Source organism: Giraffa tippelskirchi, chromosome 3 (genome assembly GCF_054371585.1).
Source record: "Giraffa tippelskirchi isolate mGirTip1 chromosome 3, T2T-mGirTip1v1.2.pri, whole genome shotgun sequence".
In the NCBI taxonomy this organism is placed as follows: domain Eukaryota; kingdom Metazoa; phylum Chordata; class Mammalia; order Artiodactyla; family Giraffidae; genus Giraffa; species Giraffa tippelskirchi.
The window spans coordinates 83,920,460-83,944,508 of NC_137277.1; the positions used below are offsets into that span (position 1 = coordinate 83,920,460).

The 24,049-nt window shown below is 38.0% G+C and overlaps 1 protein-coding gene across 24 annotated transcripts in view; it reads left to right on the forward strand.

Annotated features, from left to right (window-relative positions):
- Positions 1 to 24,049, forward strand: part of ATF2 (activating transcription factor 2) — an 84,597-nt gene that overhangs the window by 9,914 nt on the left and 50,634 nt on the right. For 6 of the 24 annotated variants that reach the window (XR_014080862.1, XR_014080861.1, XM_081585378.1 and 3 more), the window contains 3 exons: positions 1,714 to 1,813; positions 16,216 to 16,290; positions 18,072 to 18,141. Coding sequence is in view for 20 of the 24 variants with exons in the window: in XM_081585378.1 (XP_081441504.1) it covers positions 16,259 to 16,290; positions 18,072 to 18,141 (102 nt within the window). In the remaining 4 variants the exon portion in view is untranslated. Of the gene's footprint in view, positions 1 to 1,713; positions 1,814 to 16,215; positions 16,293 to 18,071; positions 18,142 to 24,049 lie in introns of all 24 variants that reach the window. The other 18 variants (XR_014080864.1, XM_081585383.1, XM_081585384.1 and 15 more) reach the window with 8 other exon arrangements.

The window sequence follows — 24,049 nt, forward strand, 5'->3', positions numbered from 1 at the left end:
CAACCTTATTCAAGGTAAAGTTCAAGTTCTCTTTTCAACAATTTGTGCAATAAGGAAATGGAGCTCCAGATTCACACTTGGCTCTCACGTATGGGAGCTCAGCACTCAAATAACAGTAGAGAAAAGTTGACTTTCCCTTTAACTTTGTTCCTGGAATCAGTGCCTTTTTCTAATGCAATTAGTAACTGAACTTTCTGGCAAGTTCTTACCCAATCTCACCTTAGGCACTCCATTACTTACCTAACGGTCCTGTGTAATCATTTTTATGGAAAGTTTATGGAAAACCTAGTGAGATTATCCTTCCAAACCTTAACTATTTAGGTTGTTTCTTTACTCTGGTCTTCAGATACAGGTTGGTCTTGTATATTTAGAGAAGTCCTTATTAACATTGGTCTTGCTTCCTGGCTCTGGCAGAACTGTCTACTTTTGAAAGCTCCCATCAGTGGACTGATAAGGCATCTCTACAAGGTATCCAACCATCTTCCATTTTAGAATGACCAGAGTTTGATGACAGAAAAAACTAATTATCCACCAATATTCATTCTCGTCTTTTTTCCTTATTGTAGATGCTCCATTTCCCCCCGACCCCCACCCCGAGCATATGAGGAAATCAAGAATGTATTTCCCAGCTTCCCTGCTAGCTCTAGCCATGTGACTTAAGTTCTGACCAGAATAGAGGTTTCCTGTAAAATTTCTGAAAAGTGTCCTTGATAGGAGGCTATCACTCATCTCCTCGTTTTCCTTCCTGTCATCTGATGTGACAGACCTTTATTTTAAGCCATGATGGAGATGCCACATGTTGAGGATGGCAGAACTGCAAAATAGAAGGAACCTGGGTTCCTGATGATCATGGTTCTGACTGCCTGTGTTCATGTGAGAGAAACAAACTTTTGACTCACTTAAGCCATTGTTATTTTGAGCTTTCTCACTCACAGCTAAACCTAATCCTAGCTGATACAGGTGTAAAAAAGTCAAGTTTCCAAATAAGAACCACATGAACTGTTGTGTTGGAGAAGGCAATGGCACCCCACTCCAGTCCTCTTGCCTGGAAAATCCCATGGACGGAGGAGCTGGGTAGGCTACAGCCCATGGGGTCGCTAAGAGTCAGACATGACTGAGCGACTTCACTTTCACTTTTCCCTTTCATGCACTGGAGAAGGAAATGGCAACCCACTCCGGTGTTCTTGCCTGGAGAATCCCAGGGATAGCGGAGCCTGATGGGCTGCCGTCTATGGGGTCGCACAGAGTCGGACACGACTGAAGCGACTTAGCAGCAGCAGCAGCAGCAAACTGTTGTGTAAAGCACACTGACAGAGGAACTATTAATGTTGACGCTGAGAATTTTGCTGCTCAGATTAAGCACTGCCATTTTACAGATCACCTATGACTACCTCTCCCTTCTGTTACATTAAAAAGTTTTATTTTTCTCTTTTCACCAAGACTCCATTGCCATGCTTCCATCTTTGAAACTGTTACACCTCTAATAGGTGGCAGTGTGCCAGGAGTTGTAGGAGGCCACAGGATAAGTATCTTCCTGGAAGATTTTTGAGGGAACCTTAATTTTTATATTAAATAATGGAATGGAAGGCAAAATTCACATGCACTTTAAAATGTAAAATAACCATTTATAAATTTTATAAATTTTTGTAGTGAAGTTATTTAGCTCTTGCAGAGTAATGAGTTTGCTGTTTTCTGCTTCTCCTTTGCCCTAAGGATATTTAGATGGAAGCTTGAGAAGCACTGCTTACTTGATAAGAGCTGACAGATACCTGGCAGCAGAGTAAATAAAGCTCATGGCCTACCAGCTAGACAGGTAAGAGATTTTAAGTTTTTACTGCAAAAGTGGCGTTTTATTTTGTGATTGTCTCTCAAATATTATTAAATTAAAGAGATATTTCCAGACAGCAATCCTCAGGATGCTAGTGTCCTACCATATTGACTATTGTTTAATAAAAAAAAAATTCTGAGGCTTGGCAGATTTGGAGATGTCCTTTGGAGCTACAGTGCATATCAGCATATAAAAGCACACCAAAGACTTTACATAAAAGTACATAATTTTAATTCAGAGGGTCCGAACTTGTCTGACTAGGGAGTCCTCTGTAGCAAAGGGACCCAGTATGAAAGTCCCAACTCTTGTAGGACTTTATAAGGATAGTAACAGGAGTTAATCCTTGAGATATTTTCTATATTTTAAAAACATTTGGACAGAAAGTCCTACTCTTGGATGTGCTCAATAACTGGATTACTAAAAGAGACATTTGAAATTACAGGGTAGGGGGATAGTGGAGGGAGGAAGATCAGTGGTGAGTGGTATTAACTAAGAAACAGATGAGTGGGAAGTAAGAGCACTCTAGGATGAGAGAGTGAGCTGATTAAAAGTTTGTATTACTACAGCCAAAAAATCAAGGTATCATATAAGAATTCAGTTAGTGTCAGAGGCCAGTCCATTCAAGGGTCTGCAGATGCCATTAAGGATTAGAGACCTGATCATAAGAGCATAACTTATTCTTTCCTCTCATTTTGACTGGCATTGCTTGAGTATAAATCATCATTCTCTTTCCTGAATCTAGAAGTTTATAACTGATTTTCTTATGCATAATTTTCTTATGCATGGTGTTACTCTAACTAATCATCCTCCATACTTCTATTAGTGATGTTGCAAAAATGCTCCTTTGATGATCTAAATCACCTATTTAAAATCTTTACATTTTTTATTATTAATGTAATTCTTTAAATTTTTTAAATTTATTTTTTAATTGCTTTACAGAATTTTGTTATTTTCAGTCAAACCACAACATGAATCTTCCCATTTTTAATAGCAAGATTAAGCAAACTTCCTTGATGAGCCAGATAGTAAGATTTTAGGCTTTATGGGGGTCACATATAGTTTCTATTGCTTCTTTTTCTCCTCCGCCTCTCCTACCCCACACACACCCCTCAACTATTTAGAAAGTTGAAAAACTTTCTTAACATTTTGGCACAGGGCCATAGTTTATAACCTCAGGGTAGGGGTCAGATAGGGGAATGAGGTTGGACTCCAGACTCCTTGCTCCGGTACTAAAGGCCCTTTGAAATTTGCTTCCTGCTCTGGCTTCAGCTCTCTTCTTCAATCACCTATCCCATAGTTTAGCCATTAGAAGTTCTTGGAGAGCCTTCCGTGTATTCTGCTATCTCCTCTGCCCAAAACATCATCTCTTTTTTCTTTGAGAAGACTTAAGTCCAGGCATTACTTCCTTCAGTACCCTTTACAGATCCTTTCTCTCCCCAGGGTTGGCTAGGTTCTTGTGTTAATGACGGGGTAGAAGATCAGATAAATTTAACTTTAGAGAAAAGAAGAGCTCATACTCTGTATACAAAAGATTATCACTTGACCTAGTCACAGAAAGCATCGAGCTTCATAGAAACTTCTTTCGCTCATCTTGGCTACATGGTTTTTTGTCCCTGTTTTCTGTGCCTACTCCATTCTGGCTTTCATTAATTTCTTATCAGTATGAACATGACAGAAGGTGTCTATGAATCCTGAGTATGGTTTTAAATGTCTAATGTATAGCTCTGGTTGACTTTTTTTTTTTTTTTACTCATTTCTTGAAGAGGTAATCTGATTGGCCTAACTTATTCAGATGTCTTTCCTGGTTTACCTGAAACAGGTATGTCAGGTAATGGAAATATAGGATTGCCCTTTGCTGGCCCTCTGGCTCTAAGAGGAAATTATAGGTGGGGAAGAAAGGTAACCAGCTCTAGTATACTCCCTGTTCCCCTGTGTTCCCATAGCACCTATGTATATCTTTATTATTGTACGTATATCACTAAATTAGTATTACTATTTTCACTTGTTTGCCTTTCTTACTAAACTAATTTTGAGGTCAGGAAACGTATTCTTAATACAGTATCAGGTAAAAATAGTCAAATATCTTCAAATAAATTTCATAAAATATATTTGTATTAGAAATGTTTGAGAATTCTGCACATCATAGGTAACATTAAATATTATCTATATTTTAGAAATCTGCTTTGAAGCTTGAGTACATGCTTTAAATGTAGAGGTTACAACATTTGTAGTTGTATAACTAGAAGATCAGTAAAATTCCTATTTTAGAATCTAGTGATCTCTGAAATTAACCACCAGAAACTGATTCATTTCCCCCACTTCTGTTTTCAAAGATTCATTTGCTTATACTAGTTTCTATGAAATGATTTCCTTTTTACTTGTTTTTGATAGGAGATGTAAGAAAAGCAAATATTTTTATCAGTTGTATCATTTGAATGATATAATTCAAAATGGCATGGGAATATTGATACTACAGGGTAAAGGACTGTCTATCTTAATATGTTTAATATTGTCTATCTTAAAATGTTTAACCCACATTTCATGTTTTAAACAAGGGAGTTGCCTATAGGACAGCTAATTGTCTAAATTTTAGTCACCTCTCAAGTCTTTATTCAGATACAGAAATTATTGTGATTCTGTTTGCTCTTAACTTTCAATACAGAACATAGTTTTTCTGTTCTTTGACACAATATGAAAGTTATAATCCAGAAACAATCCGAGAATTGTTAAGAGAATCTGTATATTTTAGTATATTCTCTTAACTACTGCTAAAAGTTACATGATACTAATTATATAATGGTTATATGTGAATTATGATAGTGCATGTTATTTCTATACACTTTAAGCTCCTTCTGTAAGTTTTTCCATTTTTATTTTAAATTTTTTTTAGTTCAGAACCTTTTAAGATAAGTTGCTAGCATGATGTCCCATTCCCGCAAATACTTTATTTTCTACAATAAGACATTCTCCTCTTAAATCATAATACAACCGTGAAAATCAAGAAGTTAATTTCAAAATATTGCTACCATCTAATCTGTATATTTAAGTTTGCCAGTTATTCCAATAATGTCTGTCCTTTATTTTTTTATTTTTTATTTTTATTTTTTTAATTAATTTATTTATTTTAGTTGGAGGCTAATTAGTTTACAATACTGCAGTGGTTTTTGCCATACATTGACATGAATCAGCCATGGGTTTACATGTGTCCCCCATCCTGAACCCCCCTCCCATCTCCCTCTCCATCCCATCCCTCTGGGTCATCCCAATGCACCAGCCCTGAGGACTTGTCTCATGCATTGAACCTGGACTGGCGTTCTATTTCACATAATGTCTGTCCTTTATAGCCGACAGATTTGGTCTAGAATCTTATGTTGCAGTTAGTTGTCATGACTCGTTGGTCTTTTTCGATCTGAAACAGTTCCTTGAACTTTCTTTGACTTGGACACTTTGAAAATTATGGGCCAGTTGTTTTGAGGGGATTTACCTCAATTTGGGGTTGTGTAGTATTTCTTCATGATTAGATTCAGATTATGTATCTTTGGCATGACTATCATGAAAGTGATGCTGTGTCCTCCTCATTGCAACCCTTTGGTTGCAATGATAATGGATACTGCTGCTGCTAAGTCGCTTCAGTCGTGTCCGACTCTGTGCGACCCCATAGACGGCAGCCCACCAGGCTCCCCCGTCCCTGGGATTCTCCAGGCAAGAACACTGGAGTGGGTTGCCATTTCCTTCTTCAATGCATTAAAGTGAAAAGTGAAAGTGAAGTCGCTCAGTCGTGTATGACTCTTAGCAACCCCATGGACTGCAGCCTACCAGGCTCCTCTGTCCATGGGATTTTCCAGGCAAGAGTACTGGAGTGGGTTGCCATTGCCTTTTCCAGATATGGATACTGAGTTTCCTTATTTTTAGTATTGTTAACTTGTATCACTTGAGTAAAGTGACGTTTGCCAGGCATTTGTACTATATATTACTCTTTTGCCTTTGGTAATTAAAATGTATTTTATGGGGAGATACTTTGAGAGGATGTATGTATCCTGTCTAATCAAACTTTCAGTTTATTCTTCTATATTGGTATGTATCTTTTATATCAGATTAATGAAATCCTATTTTATTTATAATATCTCTTACTGTCATTTATTTTGATTCCAAAATTGTCTGAGATCTAACCACTTTCTGGCTAAATCTATAATAAGTCCTTCTTTCTTGCACAAGATATTCAAGGCCCATCATGTATTTTTCCTGCTTCAGCCCTGGAATCAACCAATTCTTCAAGGATCCCAGGTTCCTTTTGGTTGAAAATGGCATTTTGACATCAAGGTCTGGGTGCTGAGTGGGCTTCTTGCTCATGTGGTATCAGTGTTCCTAGGCCCTCTCAGTGACACAGCTAGGGAAGTATGTGAATATATGTGTATGTTTATATACATATTATCATCTGTGTTTCTGTATGTTTACATTGAAAGTCATGAGTTCATACCAATATCTCTAAATCTCATCTAATATCAGGCTTTAGTCTGTGTAATGGAGAAGGCAGTGGCATCCCACTCTAGTACTCTTGCCGGGAAAATCCCACGGACAGAAGAGCCTGGTAGGCTGCAGTCCTTGGGGTCGCGAAGAGTCGGACATGACTGAGCGACTTCACTTCCACTTTCCACGTTCATGCATTGGAGAAGGAAATGGCAACCCACTCCAGTGTTCTTGCCTGGAGAATCCCAGGGACGGGGGAGCCTGGTGGGCTTCCGTCTATGGGGTTGCACAGAGTCGGACACGACTGAAGTGACTTAGCAGCAGCAGCAGTCTGTGTAATTATGATGTGCCTATTTTCACCCACTGTATCCTTGAGAAATTCACTTGTTCATTCGTTACCTGCATTGCATGTGATGAATTGCCTCTTGCCCCCAGACCTTCTCCTCTCATCAGGTGGGCGTCCTCTTGCTCGGCCCTGGCATCCTGCCTGGGCTGGCACCATCCCTGTTCCTTAACTCACGCGGGTGCCTCCTATGCTTCTGGGGCCCTGACATCCCACATCAGACTACTTCCCCCTGCTTGCCCAGACAGACCTTTCCTTACCTAACTTAGTCTCCTGTCCAGCCCAGCCCCCTTCCCCCCATGATCTCTTCTTGTCCAGGTTCTCATACTCTGTGCTTAGACAGGCTGCTCCCTCAATGGCCTGACTAATTTGTCTCCCTTGAAGATACCCTTATATATATTTTTTCCTTGGAAGGTTGTCTTTTATATTAATTTTGAGTTATAAGAAATGGTTTGCTGGTTAATTTCAACCATTTCCTTCCTTTCATCTTTCCTTAAAGTGTTCTTCGTTATGATTTTTTAATTGGTGCCTTATATTATGTGTGATTTTATTTGATAATGGGCCTGTTGAGTAACTCTACAAGTCCCCAGAGAATCTTTCGGTACTATTTTTTTTAAGTGGTTTACATAAAATTGCTGTATAGTTGGTAGGCAAAGAATTGAAATGCAAGACAGTTCATATGCACAGTATAGCAAAGCTTGCCAGCTGGCAGGCACAATATAGCAGGAGAAATTTCTTGTGCCGTTTTTTACCTTGAGTAAGTCATTTCACTGTTTGGGGCATCATTTATAGTTTGCATAGTTAGGACTAGATCTGGAATACAGTGAGGTAAATAATCAGAAATCCATGTTAAAAGAAAGAGCCTCTGATCTGTATTCAAGAGAGAATTTTGGACTAACATTTTTTGAATGGGCAAAAGGCAGGGGTAAAGTTGATGTTTAAGGATACAGATTTGAAAGGAGTAAGCTATGGTGATCTAATGTGCAGTATAATGGATATAGACAACAATATTGTACTATAATTAGGGTAATGTAAAATAAATATACAATGGCAGTTGTATTACAACATACAAATGTGTCAAGGTAGCATATTTTACACCTTGAATTTACACAATGTTGTATGTCAGATATCTTCCATTTTTTAAAAAAGATTGGGCAAAGGAAGCATTTTAGAGATACAAAGAACCATTATGTATATGAAAAAGTTCAACCTCATTTGTGTGTCAGGATATGCAACTTAAAATTTTTCTTCTCACTAATTTAACAAAAATGTTCAATACTCAGTATTGGTGTGGGCATTGAGAAATGAGGTCTTTCTGTACACTACAGGTGAAGTAGCAGTCAATATTACGTATCTGAAGAGTTTAGCAATATAAATTAAAAAGTCTTAAAAATGTGCCTTCACTTTGATATAGTAGTTTCAGTTCTAGAAGTTGATCTAATGGAAATAAATACAGATATTAAACAAAGATTTGTCCTCAAAAATAGTCACTGATGATAAAAATCAGTAAGAGAATCGTTATAATAGAGCTCAGATGGTAAAGAATTCACCTGCGCTGCAGGAGACCTGGTTTCAATCCCTGGGTCGGGAATATCCCCCAGAGAAGGGAATGGCAACCCATACCAGTGTTCTTGCCTGAAGAAGCCCACAGACAGAGGAGCCTGATGGGTGACAGTCCATAGGGTCACAGAGAGTCAACACGACTGAGCCACTAACACACACACATAATGGAGTAATAGAGAATTATTTATAAATATGTTATATCTGTATGACACTGTGGATCTATATGGAATACTATATAGCCATTAAAATGACATCTAATATTTAATGATTTTACCAGGCGTCCGTAATCCCCCAACTGCGGACCAGTACCTGTTCTCAACCTGTTAGGAACTGGACTGCACAGCGGGAGATGAGTGTTGGGGCAAGTGAATGAAGCTTTGTGCCATTTGCCTATCCCCATCACTCTCCTCATGGGTTCAGATTACCACCTGAACCATCCACCTCCCAACCCCACCCTCTACCTCCACCTCCATCTGTGGAAAAATTGTCTTCCACGAAACTGGTCCCTGGTGCCCATAGAGGTTGGGGACTGCTGATACTATTTAATAATGTGGCAGAATTTCAGTTCAGTTCAGTTGCTCAGTTGTGGCCGACTCTTTGTGACCCCATGAACTGCAAGTACGCCAGGCATCCCTGTCCATCAACTCGCTGAGCTTGCTCAAACTCTTGTCCATCGAGTCTGTGATGCCATCCACCCAGCTCATCCTCTGTCGTCCCCTTCTCCTCCTGCCTTCAATCTTTCCCAGCATCAGGGTCTTTTCCAATGAGTCAATTCTTTGCATCAGGTGGCCAAAGTATTGTATTGGAGCTTCAGCATCAGTCCTTCCAGTGAATATTCAGGACTGATTTCCTTTAGGATTGACTAGTTTGATCTCCTTGCAGTCCAAGGAAATCTCAGGAGTCGTCTGCAATGCCACAGTTCAAAGCATCAATTCTTTGGCATTCAGCTTTCTTTATAGTCCAAGTCTGACATCCATATATGACTACTAGAAACACCATAGCTGTGACTAGACAGACCTTTGTTGGCAAAGTAATGTCTCTACTTTTTAATGTGCTGTCTAGGTTTGTCATAACTTTTCTTTCAAGGAGCAAGCATATTTTAATTTCATGGCTGCAGTCACCATCTGCAGTGATTTGGAAGCCCAAGAAAATAAAGTGTCACTATTTCCATTGTTTCCCCATCTTTTTACCATAAAGTGATGGGACCGGATGCCATGATCTTAGATTTTTGAATGTTGAGTTTTAAGCCAGCTTTTTCACTGCACATGGTGACTGCAGCCATGAAATTAAAAGACGCTTGCTCCTTGGAAGAAAAGCTATGACAAACCTAGACAGCTCAGCATTTCACATGATGTACTCTGCATATAAGTTAAATAAGCGGGGTGACAGTATACAGCCTTGACATACTCCTTTCCAATTTGGAACCAGTCCGTTGTTCCATGTCCCATTCTAACTGTTGCTTCTTGACCTGCATACAGATTTCTCAGGAGGTAGGTAAGGTGGTCTGGTATTCTCATCTCTTTAAGAATTTTCCACAGTTTGTTGTCATCCACCCAGTCAAAGGCTTTAGCGTAGTCAATGAAGCAGAAATAGATGTTTTTCTGCAATTCTCTTGCTTTTTCTGTGATCCAGCAGATGTTGGCAATTTGATCTCTGGTTCCTCTACCTTTTATAAATCCACCTTAAACATCTGGAAGGTCTCAGTTGATATACTGTTGAAGCCTAGCTTGGAGAATTTTGAGCATTACTCTGCTAGTGTGTGCTGCTGCTGCTGCTGCTGCTAAGTCGCTTCAGTCGTGTCCGACTCTGTGTGACCCCATAGACGGCAGCCCACCAGGCTCCACTGTCCCTGGGATTCTCCAGGCAAGAATACTGGAGTGGGTTGCCATTTCCTTCTCCAGTGCGTGAAAGGGAAAAGTGAAAGTGAAGTTGCTCAGTCGTGTCCGACTCTTAGCGACCCCGTGGACTGTAGCCTACCAGGCTCCTCCATCCATGGGATTCTCCAGGCAAGAGTACTGGAGTGGGTGAGATGAGTCCAATTGTGCGGTAGTTTGAGTATTCTTTGGCATTGCCTTTCTTTGGGATTGGAATGAAAACTCACATTTTCCAGCCCTGTGGCCACTGCTGAGTTTTCCAAGTTTGCTGACATATTGCTGAGATTTTAGGATTTGAAATAGCTCAGCTGGAATTCCATCACCTCCACTAGCTTTGTTTTAGTGATGCTTCCTAAGGCCCACTTGACTTCGCATTCCAGGATGTCTGGCTCTAGGTGTGTGATCACAGCATCGTGGTTATCTGGGTCCTTAAGATTTTTTTGGTATAGTTCTTCTGTGTATTCTTGTCACCTCTTCTTAATATCTTCTGCTTCTGTTAGGTCCATACCATTTATTTAGATAATTGTATTATAAAGGAAGTTGTAATACTCTTTTTTTTAATTAAAAAATATTTGTGTATTTTTGTACATTATTCTTTCTTTTTCTGTATTTTTCTGAGAGCAAATTTAAAGTTTCTTATGTCTTAGTTCAGCAAGTGTAATTTAGTTCATAATATCCAGAAAAAACAATGACCTCTTTCTGAACCCCAAATAAACCTTGAGCTCTAAAAATTTTTTTTTAATTATATTATGTAAGATTGATCCTTTATGTGGTATACTTAGTAGTGGATATTGCTAAGACTATGTTATAATAAACAATTTAAAGTATACCTTCAACCAGGTTTGGAGTTCTAAAATAAAATGCCTTATAGCAATGAAATAAAAAAATATGAAGAACATATACATGTTTATATGTAGAATTGTCCTAGAAACTGGAAAGAGGAGTCTGAGCTGGATATTTGATTAGCTAGTATAAACTCCATCACTATCCTGGAAGTTTGTTGAGAGCAAATACCTATCTTAGTTCACGACTACATCCCTAGCACGTAGCATAGACTGAAGCACAAAGTAGACCCTTAAATATTTCTTCATAGATGAAAAGGAGAAACCTTGGCAGTAAATCACGAGGAGAGGGAAGATGAAGAGCGTTAGAAGAAGAATTAAAAGAGAGATTAGAGAAACCAAAGAAACTGACTTCTTAAATCTTGTGCAGAACCCTCCTGTGTATTCTTCATGCCAGTGATTTTCCTACCAGTATAGGTTGTAGAGTCTTCTCCTGTGTTGTTGGAAGAGGGTGTTTGCTATGACCACTGAGTTCCCTTGGCAAAACTCTATTAGCCTTTGCTCTCCTTCATTCTGTACTGCAAGGCCAAATTTGCCTGTTACTCCAGGTGTTTCTTGACTTCCTACTTTTGCATTCCAGTCCCCTATAATGAAAAGGACATCTTTTTTGGGTGTTAGTTTTAAAAGGTCTTATAGTTCTTCATAGAACCGTTCAACTTCAGCTTCTTCAGCATTACTGGTCGGGGCATCATAGACTTGGATTACCGTGATATTGAATGGTTTGCCTTGGAAACGAACAAAGATCATTCTGTTGCTTTTGAGATTGCATCCAAGTACTGCATTTTGGACTCGTTGTTGACTATGATGGCTACTCCATTTCTTCTAAGGGATTCTTGCCCACGGTAGTAGATATAATGGTCATCTGAGTTAAATTCGCCCATTCCAGTCCATTTTAGTTCGCTGATTCCTAAAATGTTGATGTTCACTCTTGCCATCTCCTATTTGAGTACTTCCAATTTGCCTTGATTCATGGACCTAACATTCTAGGTTCCTATGCAGTATTACTCTTTACAGCATTAGACCTTGCTTCTGTCACCACTCACATCCAAAACTGGGTGTTGTTTTTGCTTTAGCTCTGTCTCTTCATTCATTCTGGAGTTATTTCACCACTGATCTCCAGTAGCATATTGGGCACTTACTGACCTGGGGAGTTCATCTTTCAGTGTCCTATCTTTTTGCCTTTTCATACTGTTCATGGGGTTCTCAAGGCAAGAATACTGAATTGGTTTGCCATTCCCTTCTCCGGTGGACCACATTTTGTCACAAGTCTCTACACATGGACATCACCAGATGGTCAACAATGAAATCACATTGATTATATTCTTTGCAGAGAAAAATGGAGAAGCTCTATACAGTCAACAAAAACAAGACCAGGAGCTGACAGTGGCTCAGATCATGCACTTCTTATTGCCAAATTCAGATTTATATTGAAGAAAGTAGGGAAAACCACTAGACCATTCAGGTATGACCTAAAGCAAATCCCTAATGATTATACAGTGGAAGTGAGAAATAGATTTAAAGGACTAGATCTGATAGACATAGTGTCTGATGAACTGTGGACGGAGGTTCATGACATTGTACAGGAGACAGGGAGCAAGGCCATCCCCAAGAAAAAGAAATGCAGAAAAGCAAAATGGCTGTCTGAGGAGGCCTTACAAATAGCTGTGAAAAGAAGAGAAGCAAAAAGCAAAAGAGAAAAGGAGAAACACCCATTTGAATGCAGAGTTCCAAAGAATAGCCAGGAGAGATGAGAAAGCCTTCCTCAGTGATCAGTGCAAAGAAATAGAGGAAAATAATAGAATGGGCAAGACTAGAGATCTCTTCAAGAAAATTAGAGATACCAAGGGAACATTCATGCAAAGATGGGCTCAATAAAGGACAGAAATGGTATGGACCTAACAGAAGCAGAAGATATTAAGGAGAGGTGGCAAGAATACACAGAAAAACTATACAAAAAAGATCTTCATGACCCAGATGATCACAATGGTGTGATCACTCACCTACAGCCAGACATCCTGGAATGTGAAGTCAAGTGGGCCTTAGGAAGCATCACTACAAACAAAGCTAGTGGAGGTGATGGAATTCCAGTTGAGCTATTTTAAATCCTAAAAGATGATGCTGTGAAAGTGCTGCACTCAATATGCCAGCAAATTTGGAAAACTCAGCAGTGGCCACAGGACTGGAAGATGTAAGTTTTCATTCCAATCCCAAAGAAAGGCAATGCCAAAGAATGCTCAAACTACTGCACAGTTGCACTCATCTCACACGCTAGTAAAGTAATGCTCAAAATTCTCCAAACCAAGCTTCAGCAGTGCATGAACTGTGAATTTCCAGATGTTCAAGCTGGTTTTAGAAAAGGCAGAGGAACCAGAGATCAAATTGCCAACATTTGCTGGATCATGGAAAAAGCAAGAGAGTTCCAGAAAAACATCTATTTCTGCTTTATTGACTATGCCAAAACCTTTGACTGTGTGGATCACAATAAACTGGAAAATTCTTCAAGAGATGGGAATACCAGACCGCCTGACCTGCCTCTTGAGAAATCTGTATGCAAGTCAGGAAGCAACAGTTAGAACTGGACATGGGACAACATACTGGTTCCAAATAGCAAAAGGAGTCCGTCAAGGCTGTATATTGTCACCCTGCTTATTTAACTTATATGCAGAGTACCTCATGAGAAACGCTGGGCTGGATGAAGCACAAGCTGGAATCAAGATTGCTTGGAGAAATATCAATAACCTCAGATATGCAGATGACACCACCCTTATGGGAGAAAATGAAGAAGAAGTAAAGGGCTTCTTGATGAAGGTGAAAGAGGAGAGTGAAAAAGTTGGCTTAAAGCTCAACATTCAGAAAACAAAGATCATGGCATCCGGTCCCATCATTTCGTAGCAATTAGTTGGGGAAACAGTGGCAGACCTTATTTTTGGTGGCTCCCAAATCACTGAAGGTGATGACAGCAGCCATGAAATTAAAAGACACTTGCTCCTTGGAGAAAAGTTATGACCAACCTAGACAGCATATTAAAAAGCAGAGACATGATTTTGCCAACAAAGTTCTGTCTAGTCAAGCCTGTGGTTTTTCCAGTAGTCATGTATGGATGTGAGAGTTGGATCATAAAGAAAGTTGAGCTCCGAAGAATTGATGCCTTTGAACTGTGGCGTTGGAGAAGACTCCTGAGAGTCCCTTGGACTGCAAGGAGATCCAACCAGTCCATCCTAAAGGATATCAGTCCTGAATATTCATTGGAAGGACTGATGTTGAAGCTGAAGCTCCAGTACTTTGGCCGCCTGATGGGAAGAGCTGACTCATTGGAAAAGACCCTGATGCTGGGAAAAATGAAGGCAGGAGGAGAAGGGGACGACAGAGGATGAGATGTTTGGATGGCATCACCGACTCAATGGAGATGAGTTTGAGTAAACTCGAGGAGTTGGTGATGAACAGGGATGCCTGGCGTGCAGCAGTCCATGGGGTCGCAAAGAGTCAGACACAACTGAGTGACTGAACTGAACTGATAGGTTGTAGATGCTTGCCAGAGAGCGGTGTGTTGTAGTAACAGTTCTTTATCTGCAGTCATTGTCTTCTCTGACAGTTTATAGTTGAACAAAGCCTCCTTCCCATGCTTTCTAGGAGCATATTTCCACCCTTGATGTGAAAGAGAGATAAGCCTGGATTTAGATGTTTGAGATTCAGTTAGATTAACAACAGCATTTAAGCCTGCTGGAGGAATTATGATCATTTATGTCTTAAGGTGCTTCAACTGTTGTCTTTACAGCTACCTCAGCTAAATATTAGGAAATAGTATAAGGAATGGGAATTGTTATTGGTTGGCTAGAAGATAATCTGCTGTGTAGGTAAGGAACTTCTTTTGTAGAATGGGACAGTAGTAGTCATGGGGGGTAGAAAAGAATACCAAGGGTTAATTCCTTCAAAAAGCTTTTCTAGAAGTATCGGCTTGGTTCCCTGCACTACTTCTGTATTTTTAATATTTTAACTCTTATTGTTAACCAGATTGTATTGAAATTTCTGTTTTCTTTCTTCTGCTTGACTAAAAGTTTCTCAGAGTAGAGGATCTGTTTGTTTTTTCACCTTTGTGTCTTTGTGTGTGTTTCATGTTTAAATGTTTCCTGAACTTAACTGAGTTTAAATATTGCTTTGATTTTTCAAAGCAATAGAACTGCATCTTCTTAATAGTTTTAGGAGTTTATTGAGATAGGTAACATAATCTAAACTTATCTGGTTCATATCATATAGCAATTTATTCATTCCTTAATATTTAATGGGGGCTTCCCAGGTGGCACTAGTGGTTAAAGAATCTACCTGCCAGTGCAGGGGACACAAGAGACACAGGTTCAATCCGTGGTTGAGGAAGATTCCCTGGAGTAAGAGGTGGCAACCCACTCCAGTATTCTTGCCTGGAGAATCCCATAGACAGAGAAGCCTGGCAGGCAACAGGCCCTGGGGCTGTAAGGAGTCAAGATGACTGAGGAACTAACAGGTTCTCTTTCTTTCAGGAGAAAAACTTTCTTTTTCGTATCTCTTATATCATCTCTGGTTCCAGGAGTCAGAACTGTAGCTATTTGCACGTTTCGCCACAGGAATTACGCAGTTCTCTTGCGCAGGACATTCTTTACCACATTTATAAGCAAAATTATGTAAAAACAAATTTTTTTCTCTTATGTACCATTGGCTTTTATGGGTAAGCATATGGTTAAGTCTGTTTGCCACTAGATGGGGTTTCAGTGAATGTAATGGAGTATTAGCTGGGTTTTAAAATGAGACACTCCCCTAGTAGTTGAAGTATGTTGTACTTATCCTTAAGCTAACATCAGATAAGTAAGCTATGAAGTTCGGGAAGAGGGAGCTCTTTCAACTGCATTGTGGGACAAATAGACTTTGATGAATTAGGCTGAGAACCAGACCACACTGACTGCATTTGAAAAAATTTAAAGCTTTCTAAATAGGTATTTTGAAATACGAGAGCTCGTCTTCTCACTAGACTTCAAAAGTCAGGATTTTCACTCTTTTAATTATTGCCCTTCAACCACAACCTTAAAGGCTAAGCTAAATTTTTCTCTTTTACCTTCTTTATGGTGGAGTTGGATGTACTTTGCATTTATATGGGTGTTCTTAGTTTAGGAGCAGAGCTCTATTGTAAAGATTCTTAATAGTGAGTGGGTTTTTGGATGACAGGAGTTACAGAGAGTGTAATTATCTGAGTGTTTTTATTTTTTACTATGTTTCCAGAAGTGTTTCAAAACTAAATATTTAATAGTGTGAAACCACTTCATTTTTCAGTATCCTTGCCATGAAAAAGAGGACGTGATAAGTTGTTCAGCTTATGAAATTCAAGTTACATGTGAATTCTGCCAGGTGTGTATGCAATGTTTGGTCTTTTGGGCTATTTTTCAAATTTTTTTATTTTTCATATTGTAGATTATAAGTATTTTCATAGGTTATTTCTAGATAAATAGTTCATGTTTTTTTAATAAATAAAGAAATATAAAGTATGTAGTTTAGCTGATACTCCTGTTGTATTTTTGAATTATTAAATAGAGCATCAAAATACACTTAACTATGACAAACATAAATTTATATATTTTAGGGTTTTGATTTCTCCTTAAATGAGTTCCAAATAATACTAGTCCCATGAGGTGAAAAAGGGTTCAGATAGAAAATGGATGTGGCAGATATACTGTATTCCAGGTGCTCTTCTGGTCATTTCCCTTGAACATATTAAGTCTTTGAAAAGTCCTGCCTCCCAGAAGAAATATTCTAGCACTTCCCAAATCTGACTGTTATAGCGATTGTCATCTCTGTTTGTGAAGGACTTTTTCTGAAAGGTTTCTGAAGTTTACATGTTTCTGAAAGGCTAACAAACTAGTGTTGAAAAAGGAATAATTTTACAGAATTTTTAGTTCAGTCAAATATAGATGTTATATGTAATTTGTAGGAAGAAAGCAAAAACAAAATAAAAACCTGCAAGTTAATGAATGGAAGGACTGATTGGGAACTTTCAAGTTTAAATCAAAAAGTAGGAAAATAATGTTGACTTGAAAATGTCTTTTTTGTAGTTTTTGGTTTAAGGATCCAGGAAAGTCCCCATATTGTATTCTGTTTAATATGGTTTATTCAACCTCTTTTAACCTAAAACAGTTCTCCTCTACTTTCTCTTTTCTTTTGTTCCCCATGACATTTATTTTTGAGGAGACACCAGGTCTTCTGTGCTGTAGAATTTCGCTAATTGCATCTTAGTAGTGTTGTTTGGGAGAAGGCAATGGCATCCCACTCGAGTACTCTTGCCTGGAGAATCCCATGGACGGAGGAGCCTGGTGGGCTACAGTTCATGGGGTTGCTAAGAGTCGAATATGACTGAGCGACTTCACTTTCACTTTTCCCTTTCACGCACTGGAGAAGGAAATGGCAACCCACTCCAGTATTCTTGCCTGGAGAATCCCAGGGACGGCGGAGCCTGGTGGGCTGCCACCTATGGGGTCGCACAGAGTCGGACACGACTGAAGTGACTTAGCAGCAGTAGCAGTGTTGTTTGACGTGTTTTTTTCTATCTCCTTTATTTCCTGTAGTAGAATCTAGAAAAGCTTGATTAGATTTCAGGTTTGGACACAGCTGCACCCCCTGTCCCCCACCACGAATATTTCATGTGCTTTCTGTTGTCTCATCAGGGGACTCACAATATTTGTCCCACTTTTAGTGATGTTAACTTAACACTGACCCGTGAGTTCAGATGCTGTCGACCTGACCCAGCCATTATGAAGCTCCCATCACCTTTGCTCCTGATGGTTTTATCAGACATTGATGAGAGTTGCCTAGTCCATTATTTCATTGGTATTTAAAGTAGTGATCTTCTAATTATTTCATTCTTTCTGCACTTATGCTACTGAACAGGAAAGGTTTAACCTAATAGATCAGACTTCTTAACAATTTTTTCTATAATGTAAAATCTGCATGTTGCATGTCTTTATTCATAATAAGAAAATGGAAGATGGGGTTAAAACGTCAATAAAATTTTTATTTCACATTCAGATAGAAAAGGTAAAATGCTTAATGAAAATCAAGTAATATTACATTTTAAGTTCTTTATTTAAAAATCTGTACTGTAAAATGTTTAACCATCTCTGAATGTTTTATTATAGGCAATACAAGGACCTGTGGAATATGAGTGATGACAAACCCTTTCTATGTACTGCCCCTGGATGTGGCCAGGTAATAAATAAATTATTTGGTATGTTCACATTTATTAAACACTTAGGACAGTGAATGTTGTCATTAAGGGGATTCTTTTATGATATTTTGGTGCAATTTTGGAGTTAGAATGAAAATAACCCAGAAAAATTTGGAGAAAAAATTTTTTCCTCCGTAGCATATCTGAATTTTAAAGAATACAATCTAAATGTGGAAAAAAAAAAAGTTAAGTCTTGTAAGGGAAAGATGGAAAACCTGGAGAAAACACAAGGTTTAAAAGTATTTTCATTTGACCATTATTGGTTGAAAATCATTGTAAACTGCCCAGTTGGAAATCAGATACATTATCTTGTATGAAAATTGTTTTATTTGCTGAACTCTTGTGAAATTAACTAATTTTTACCCTGAGCAAATCACTAATGTACCGTGTATCACTAATATACTAATGTTATTAAGTCTAAAATCTTTTATATAGGCTTGTGTGGAAGCATTTTCAGAAAATAATAGTTTAGTGTTTCAGAAGATATTTCAGTGTTTTTCAATAGACCATTAAATTATTAATCTAGTATTGTTATAATAATCTCAAAATAACTATAGACACTGAGAAACAAAAAAATTAATATGTAGTAAAATTATAGAGTACTTAAATATACAAACTATAAATCATAAATATTAAAATGTTTCTTTGGTTCTCATTCGTTTTCTTTAGTTGATACTTTGAGATATAATTTATATACAATAAACTGTGTATTACTTATAAGTATACAATTTGATACATTTTAACATATGTTTGTACCCATAAAACCATCACAATTCAGATAGTGAATGCATTCATCATCTCCCAAACTTTCCTGTGCTTGTTATGCCTCCCTCTCACCCCTCCCAACCCTGTCAACCTCTGTTCTGCCTTCTGTCACTATAGGTTAGTTTTTATTTTCTAGAATTTTATGTAAATGGAATCATATAGTATGTACTTTTGACTGGATTCTTTCCTCCCACATAATTTACAGTTTCTCCATACTATGTGATCAATAGTTAATTCCTTTTCATTGAGGAATAATATTTCCTTAATTCACAAGCAGTTATTTATTCACTTGTTTATGGTCCTTTGGCTTATTTCCAATATTTAGTTGTTACAAATAAAGCTATTGTGAATATTTAAGTACCAGCCTTTGTATGAACACATTCTTTCTTTTCTCTTGGGTGACTACCCAGAAGGGTAGTGGTGGGATCATGTTACATATAATAGGAAACTGTCAAACTACTTCTAAAAGGGAGGTACCACTTAATATTTCCACCAGCGGTGTGTGAGCAGTCCTGTTGTATAATATCCTTGCCAATATTTGGTGTGGTTCTTTTAATTTTAGCCATTTTCATTGGGTGTATACTGATACATTGTGTGTTAATTTGCATTTCATTGATGAAAAGATGAGCACTTTTTCATTTGCTTATTGGCCATTTTTATACCTAATTTTTTTGTGAAATATCTTCAGATCTTCTGCTTGTTTTTTTTAAATTGGGTTGTCTTTTAATTATTGAGTTGTATGAGTTCTTTAAGTATTCTGGATACCAGTCCATCTTCAATTTTTTCTTTATGTCTCTGGTTTCCAACTTGATTTTCATAATATGAAAATAATCTGTCCATCAAAAGATGGACAGATGTTTCTAATTTTAATGAAGTCTGATGTGTTAATTTTTTCTCTTTGGTTGTTGCTTTCTGTGACTTATCTAAGAAACTGTTGCTTACCTTTAAGACACAAAAATACTCTGCTTCATGTTCCTCTGAAAGTTTGGCTTTTCATTTAGATCTCTTGCCTTTTGAATTAATATTTGTGCGTTAAGTGTGAGGTAGGAGTTGAAGCTCACTTTTTTTTTCCCATATGGCTTTTCAGAGATTCTAGTGTCATTTGTTGAAAAGATTTTTCCTTTCTCCATTAAATTGCTTCATCCTTTTTCTTGAAAACCAAATGTTTGTATAAGCATGGATCTATTTCTGAGCTACTATTCTGTTTTTTCATCAATCTGTCAACTTTTATGCTAGTACCATATGTCTTGATTACTCTAGCTACATAGTGAGCCTTCCGGTCACTTAGGGTAAGTTCTCCGATTTAGTTCTCCTTTTTCAGGGTTGTTTTGGATAGTCTTTTAATTTTAGTCCTTCTGGTGAGGGTGTAGTGGTATCTAAAGATTTTAGTTTACATGATGTCCAGAGATGTTGAACAGAATAAAAGTGATTCTTCCCTGGTGGCTCAAACAGTAAAGAATCCGCCTGCAATGCAGGAGACCCAGGTTCAATCTCTGGGTTAGGAAGATCCCCTGAAGAAGAGAATAGCTACCCTCTCCAGTATTCTTGCCTGGAGAATTCTATGGACAGAGGAGCTTGGTCTTGGGGTCGCAAAGAATCAGACATGACTGAGCGACTAACATTTTCACTTTCACAAGATAAAGGTAGAAGTTACCAGAGTTGGGTGATATTTTAAATGGGTTGGCCTCTGTAATAAGGTGACACTTGACTAAAGATGTGGAAGCAAATCCTACACATAGCTTGGGGAAGAGTTTTTCAGAGTGAAAGAACAGCAAGTTTAAGGCCAAGAGGGAAGAAATGGATTTGGTGTGTTTAAGAACAGAAAGATGACTGCTGTAACTGGAATGTAATAGTGATTAACTAGGATAAGGGTAGGAGATGAGGTCAGAAAGGTAGGGGAATAAAAGGAGCCCATAACCTGTAGAGCTTTTTTGTTGACTGTGGTCTAAGGTGTTTGGGTTTTATTCACAGAGGAATGAAAAGCCATTGCTGAGCTAATAGTGGAAGCTGGGAAAGTAGAGACTGGCAGCAGTCAGGTGAGAGATAATGGTGGCTTTGACTAGGTGGTAGTAATGGACATATAGAGAAATAGACTGATTTGACATATATTTTGGAGATAAATTTTGCATATATTTTTCTATAAATTCAGGAAAGCAATTTCCAAAATCCTTTTCCACTAAACTTTGGGATATGATTTACTCATAATGGTAAATTACATTTACTCCTTGGATTTGGGACTGAGTTAAATAGAAAGGTGGTCCATTTTGCTGGAATGGACTGTACAGAGAAAGCATAATTTTGTAACCCCTGGATTATAGCTAATACAGTATGTTTCTCAAGCCAGCCTTTGGACCAGGACCAATTTTGCTGTGTTGTTGTAGGAATCATTCTTGAAAACTCAGTCTCAGACAAGTCCCTGATTCTTTGTCTTATTCTTTTCTGCTTAAAATAGTTGGAATTGTCATCTTGTGATTGACTCTTTAGTAATATATACACCATTTTTAATAAAAAGCATTGCATTTAAATTTACTTAAGAAATAAGGTTAAATGAAGGTTAGCTCTCATTTGGCATTTAACCAAATGAAGATTAAATGCCAGCAAAAGATAAGAGAGGATGAGAACCCAAGATCAAATTAGTAACATCTAACATTCCCGGGTTTTGGTACCTCAACCCCAAAACTGGGAGATAGAGCCAGTGAGAGAATGAGTTCAGTAAAATTAGAGGAATTAAGGTAAGTGGAAATGAGATAGTTTTCAGGTTGAGAAAATATTTTAAAATTGCTGAGGAAAATTATGCAATCTGTTCAAGCACATCCATACCGTTTATAGACACTATTAATGGTTCCTTAGCTGATGAGATGAGGCAAATGGAACATTACACAACACATCCCAGGGGTAAAGCCAGAGCTTATTCACCTTAATACCAGATCCAGGAAGTCTGGGAACTTTTTGATATTCATTATTTGAGTTCTTATAGCAGACTGCTTTGTACATGCCCAATCCGTGGCACAAATAGCGAAGAGACTGAGAGGAAGACTACCCCTCAGCCTACGAAGAATAGGAAGGAGAGCCTTTGTAGAGTCTTCTGCAGATAGCAGGGGTGTTCCAGAACTTTATCAGGCCTAAAAGTCACCCACTGTTCTTCCTCAGTATATATATCAGCAACATTTCCATCTAATGATGCTGTCTATAAATCAATCTATTATTATTTTGACATTTTCTACCATCAGAATGTTTATATTTTTGGCAAAGCAGTAGCCATTTTACTTTAATCATATTAAAAATACTCCTTTTGCACTTTCCGTCATTGCTGGTTTAAGTTGCAAGATGACAAATGCATTTACTCTTTGACCCAGCGATCCCACTTCTGGGATTCTGTCCCACAAATGTTATGTCAAAACTATGAAAACACATATGCCAAGGTTATTAAATATATGTTCATTATATCTTGTTACCTGGGAATCGCTGGACAGCAGTTTTCCATGGGAATAGAAGCTGAAAACTACAAAGCTCCTTGAAGCTTTAGTTTGGAAGTAACAGGGCATCAGTTTTCTAGCTTTCTGTTGATCATGCAAGTCACCAGACCAGCTCAGACTCAAGGGGTGGAGAAATAGGTACCATCCTCTGGATGGGAGAACCAACGTTAACCACATGGCAAAGGAAGGAGGGTATATATCATACCAAAAGGAATTTGTGGCCATGTTTTACAATGTGCCACAGATGAATACTGCAATATTTCTAGGTAAAATAATTCTTGAGATTGGTCTCAAAAAAAAGAAAAAATGCATTGGGTGAATTGTGAGTAGAGATGAAATGCGATGGATCATAGGTTGATAATTGCTAAAGCTGAGTGAAGTGTACCAAGGGGGTTTATTACACTATTTTTTTTTTAATTTACTTAAATTCAACAGAAGAAAAAGCAACCTATTGCTGAATATAAGAACATGTGTGTATCAGAGATTGCTTAAAAGACTTAATATTTTTTAAAAATATGAAGAATATTAAGTTAGAATAGTTTTTTAGATTCCCTACTATGAAAGGAGATAACACTCATTTTTCTTCTTACTTCTCCTTTCCTCCTCCCTTGATGTCTGGTAATAATTGTTTTTCCATTGGTAGAGTTAGGAATACATTTTGCCTGATAATCCATAATCCCCATATTTCTTCGGTTTTGCTTCTATATTTTAAGTAGTATAGAGAGGAAGGATGAGAACTAAGCTTTAAGGCACTCCAGTGTTTAGCAGTCAGAAAGAGGGGAAGGACACAGAGGAGGCAGAGAAGCAGCAGACAATGAAGAAAATTGTGTTCTGGAAGTCACGTGGAAAAAGTATTTCAAAATGTGGAGAAACAATGTAGTCATATAGTTGATAGGATAATTCAGTATTTACTATTGAATTTAGAAATATGGTGATTGTTAAGACACCCTGATAAGAGTAGCTTCAGTGAGAGAGCAGTGACGACAATGAGATTGGAGTTAGCCTGAAGAGTAAATGTGGAGAATCAGAAGTGGAGACATTATAAGATACCTTTAATTTGTAATTTAGCTTAAAGGGAACAGTGAAATACTGCTGGAGGAGGATTAAAGATGGAGCTTTTTTGTTTGTTTTGAATTTTAAGGTGCGACTATCACAGCATACTTCACACTGCAGAGAGAGGAACTGTTGCAGAAATGGGGTCCTTCAGAGAGGATGGGATCCAGTGTTCATGGGGAAGGACTGGCCTTAGAAAGGACCATGGACAATTTATCCATAGTAACAGAATGAAAAGTCGGGAAGAGGTGTGGAAGGTTTGAATAGAGAAAAGGAACCATATCAAAACTTAGACGTACAAACATGTTTCTTTGATACAGTTACCATAAAAAACTACATTTCTGTATATTCCATTGCACAAAAGAAATTATCTTTAGAGGCTATGGCATATTGTTGTTAAGAGATTTGTATTACTTAGGATGCAGGCTGAGACAAAGAATCAACCTTAACAGCAGACTGATCAGCTTGTTTTTTAATATAATAACCAGGAAGTAAGAGTCCCCGGTTGGCTGATTCTGTAATCCTCATCATGCTACTTCCATTTTTAGGTCCAAAATGGCTTTTCAGCTCAACATGAAGTCCACATTCCAGCAGT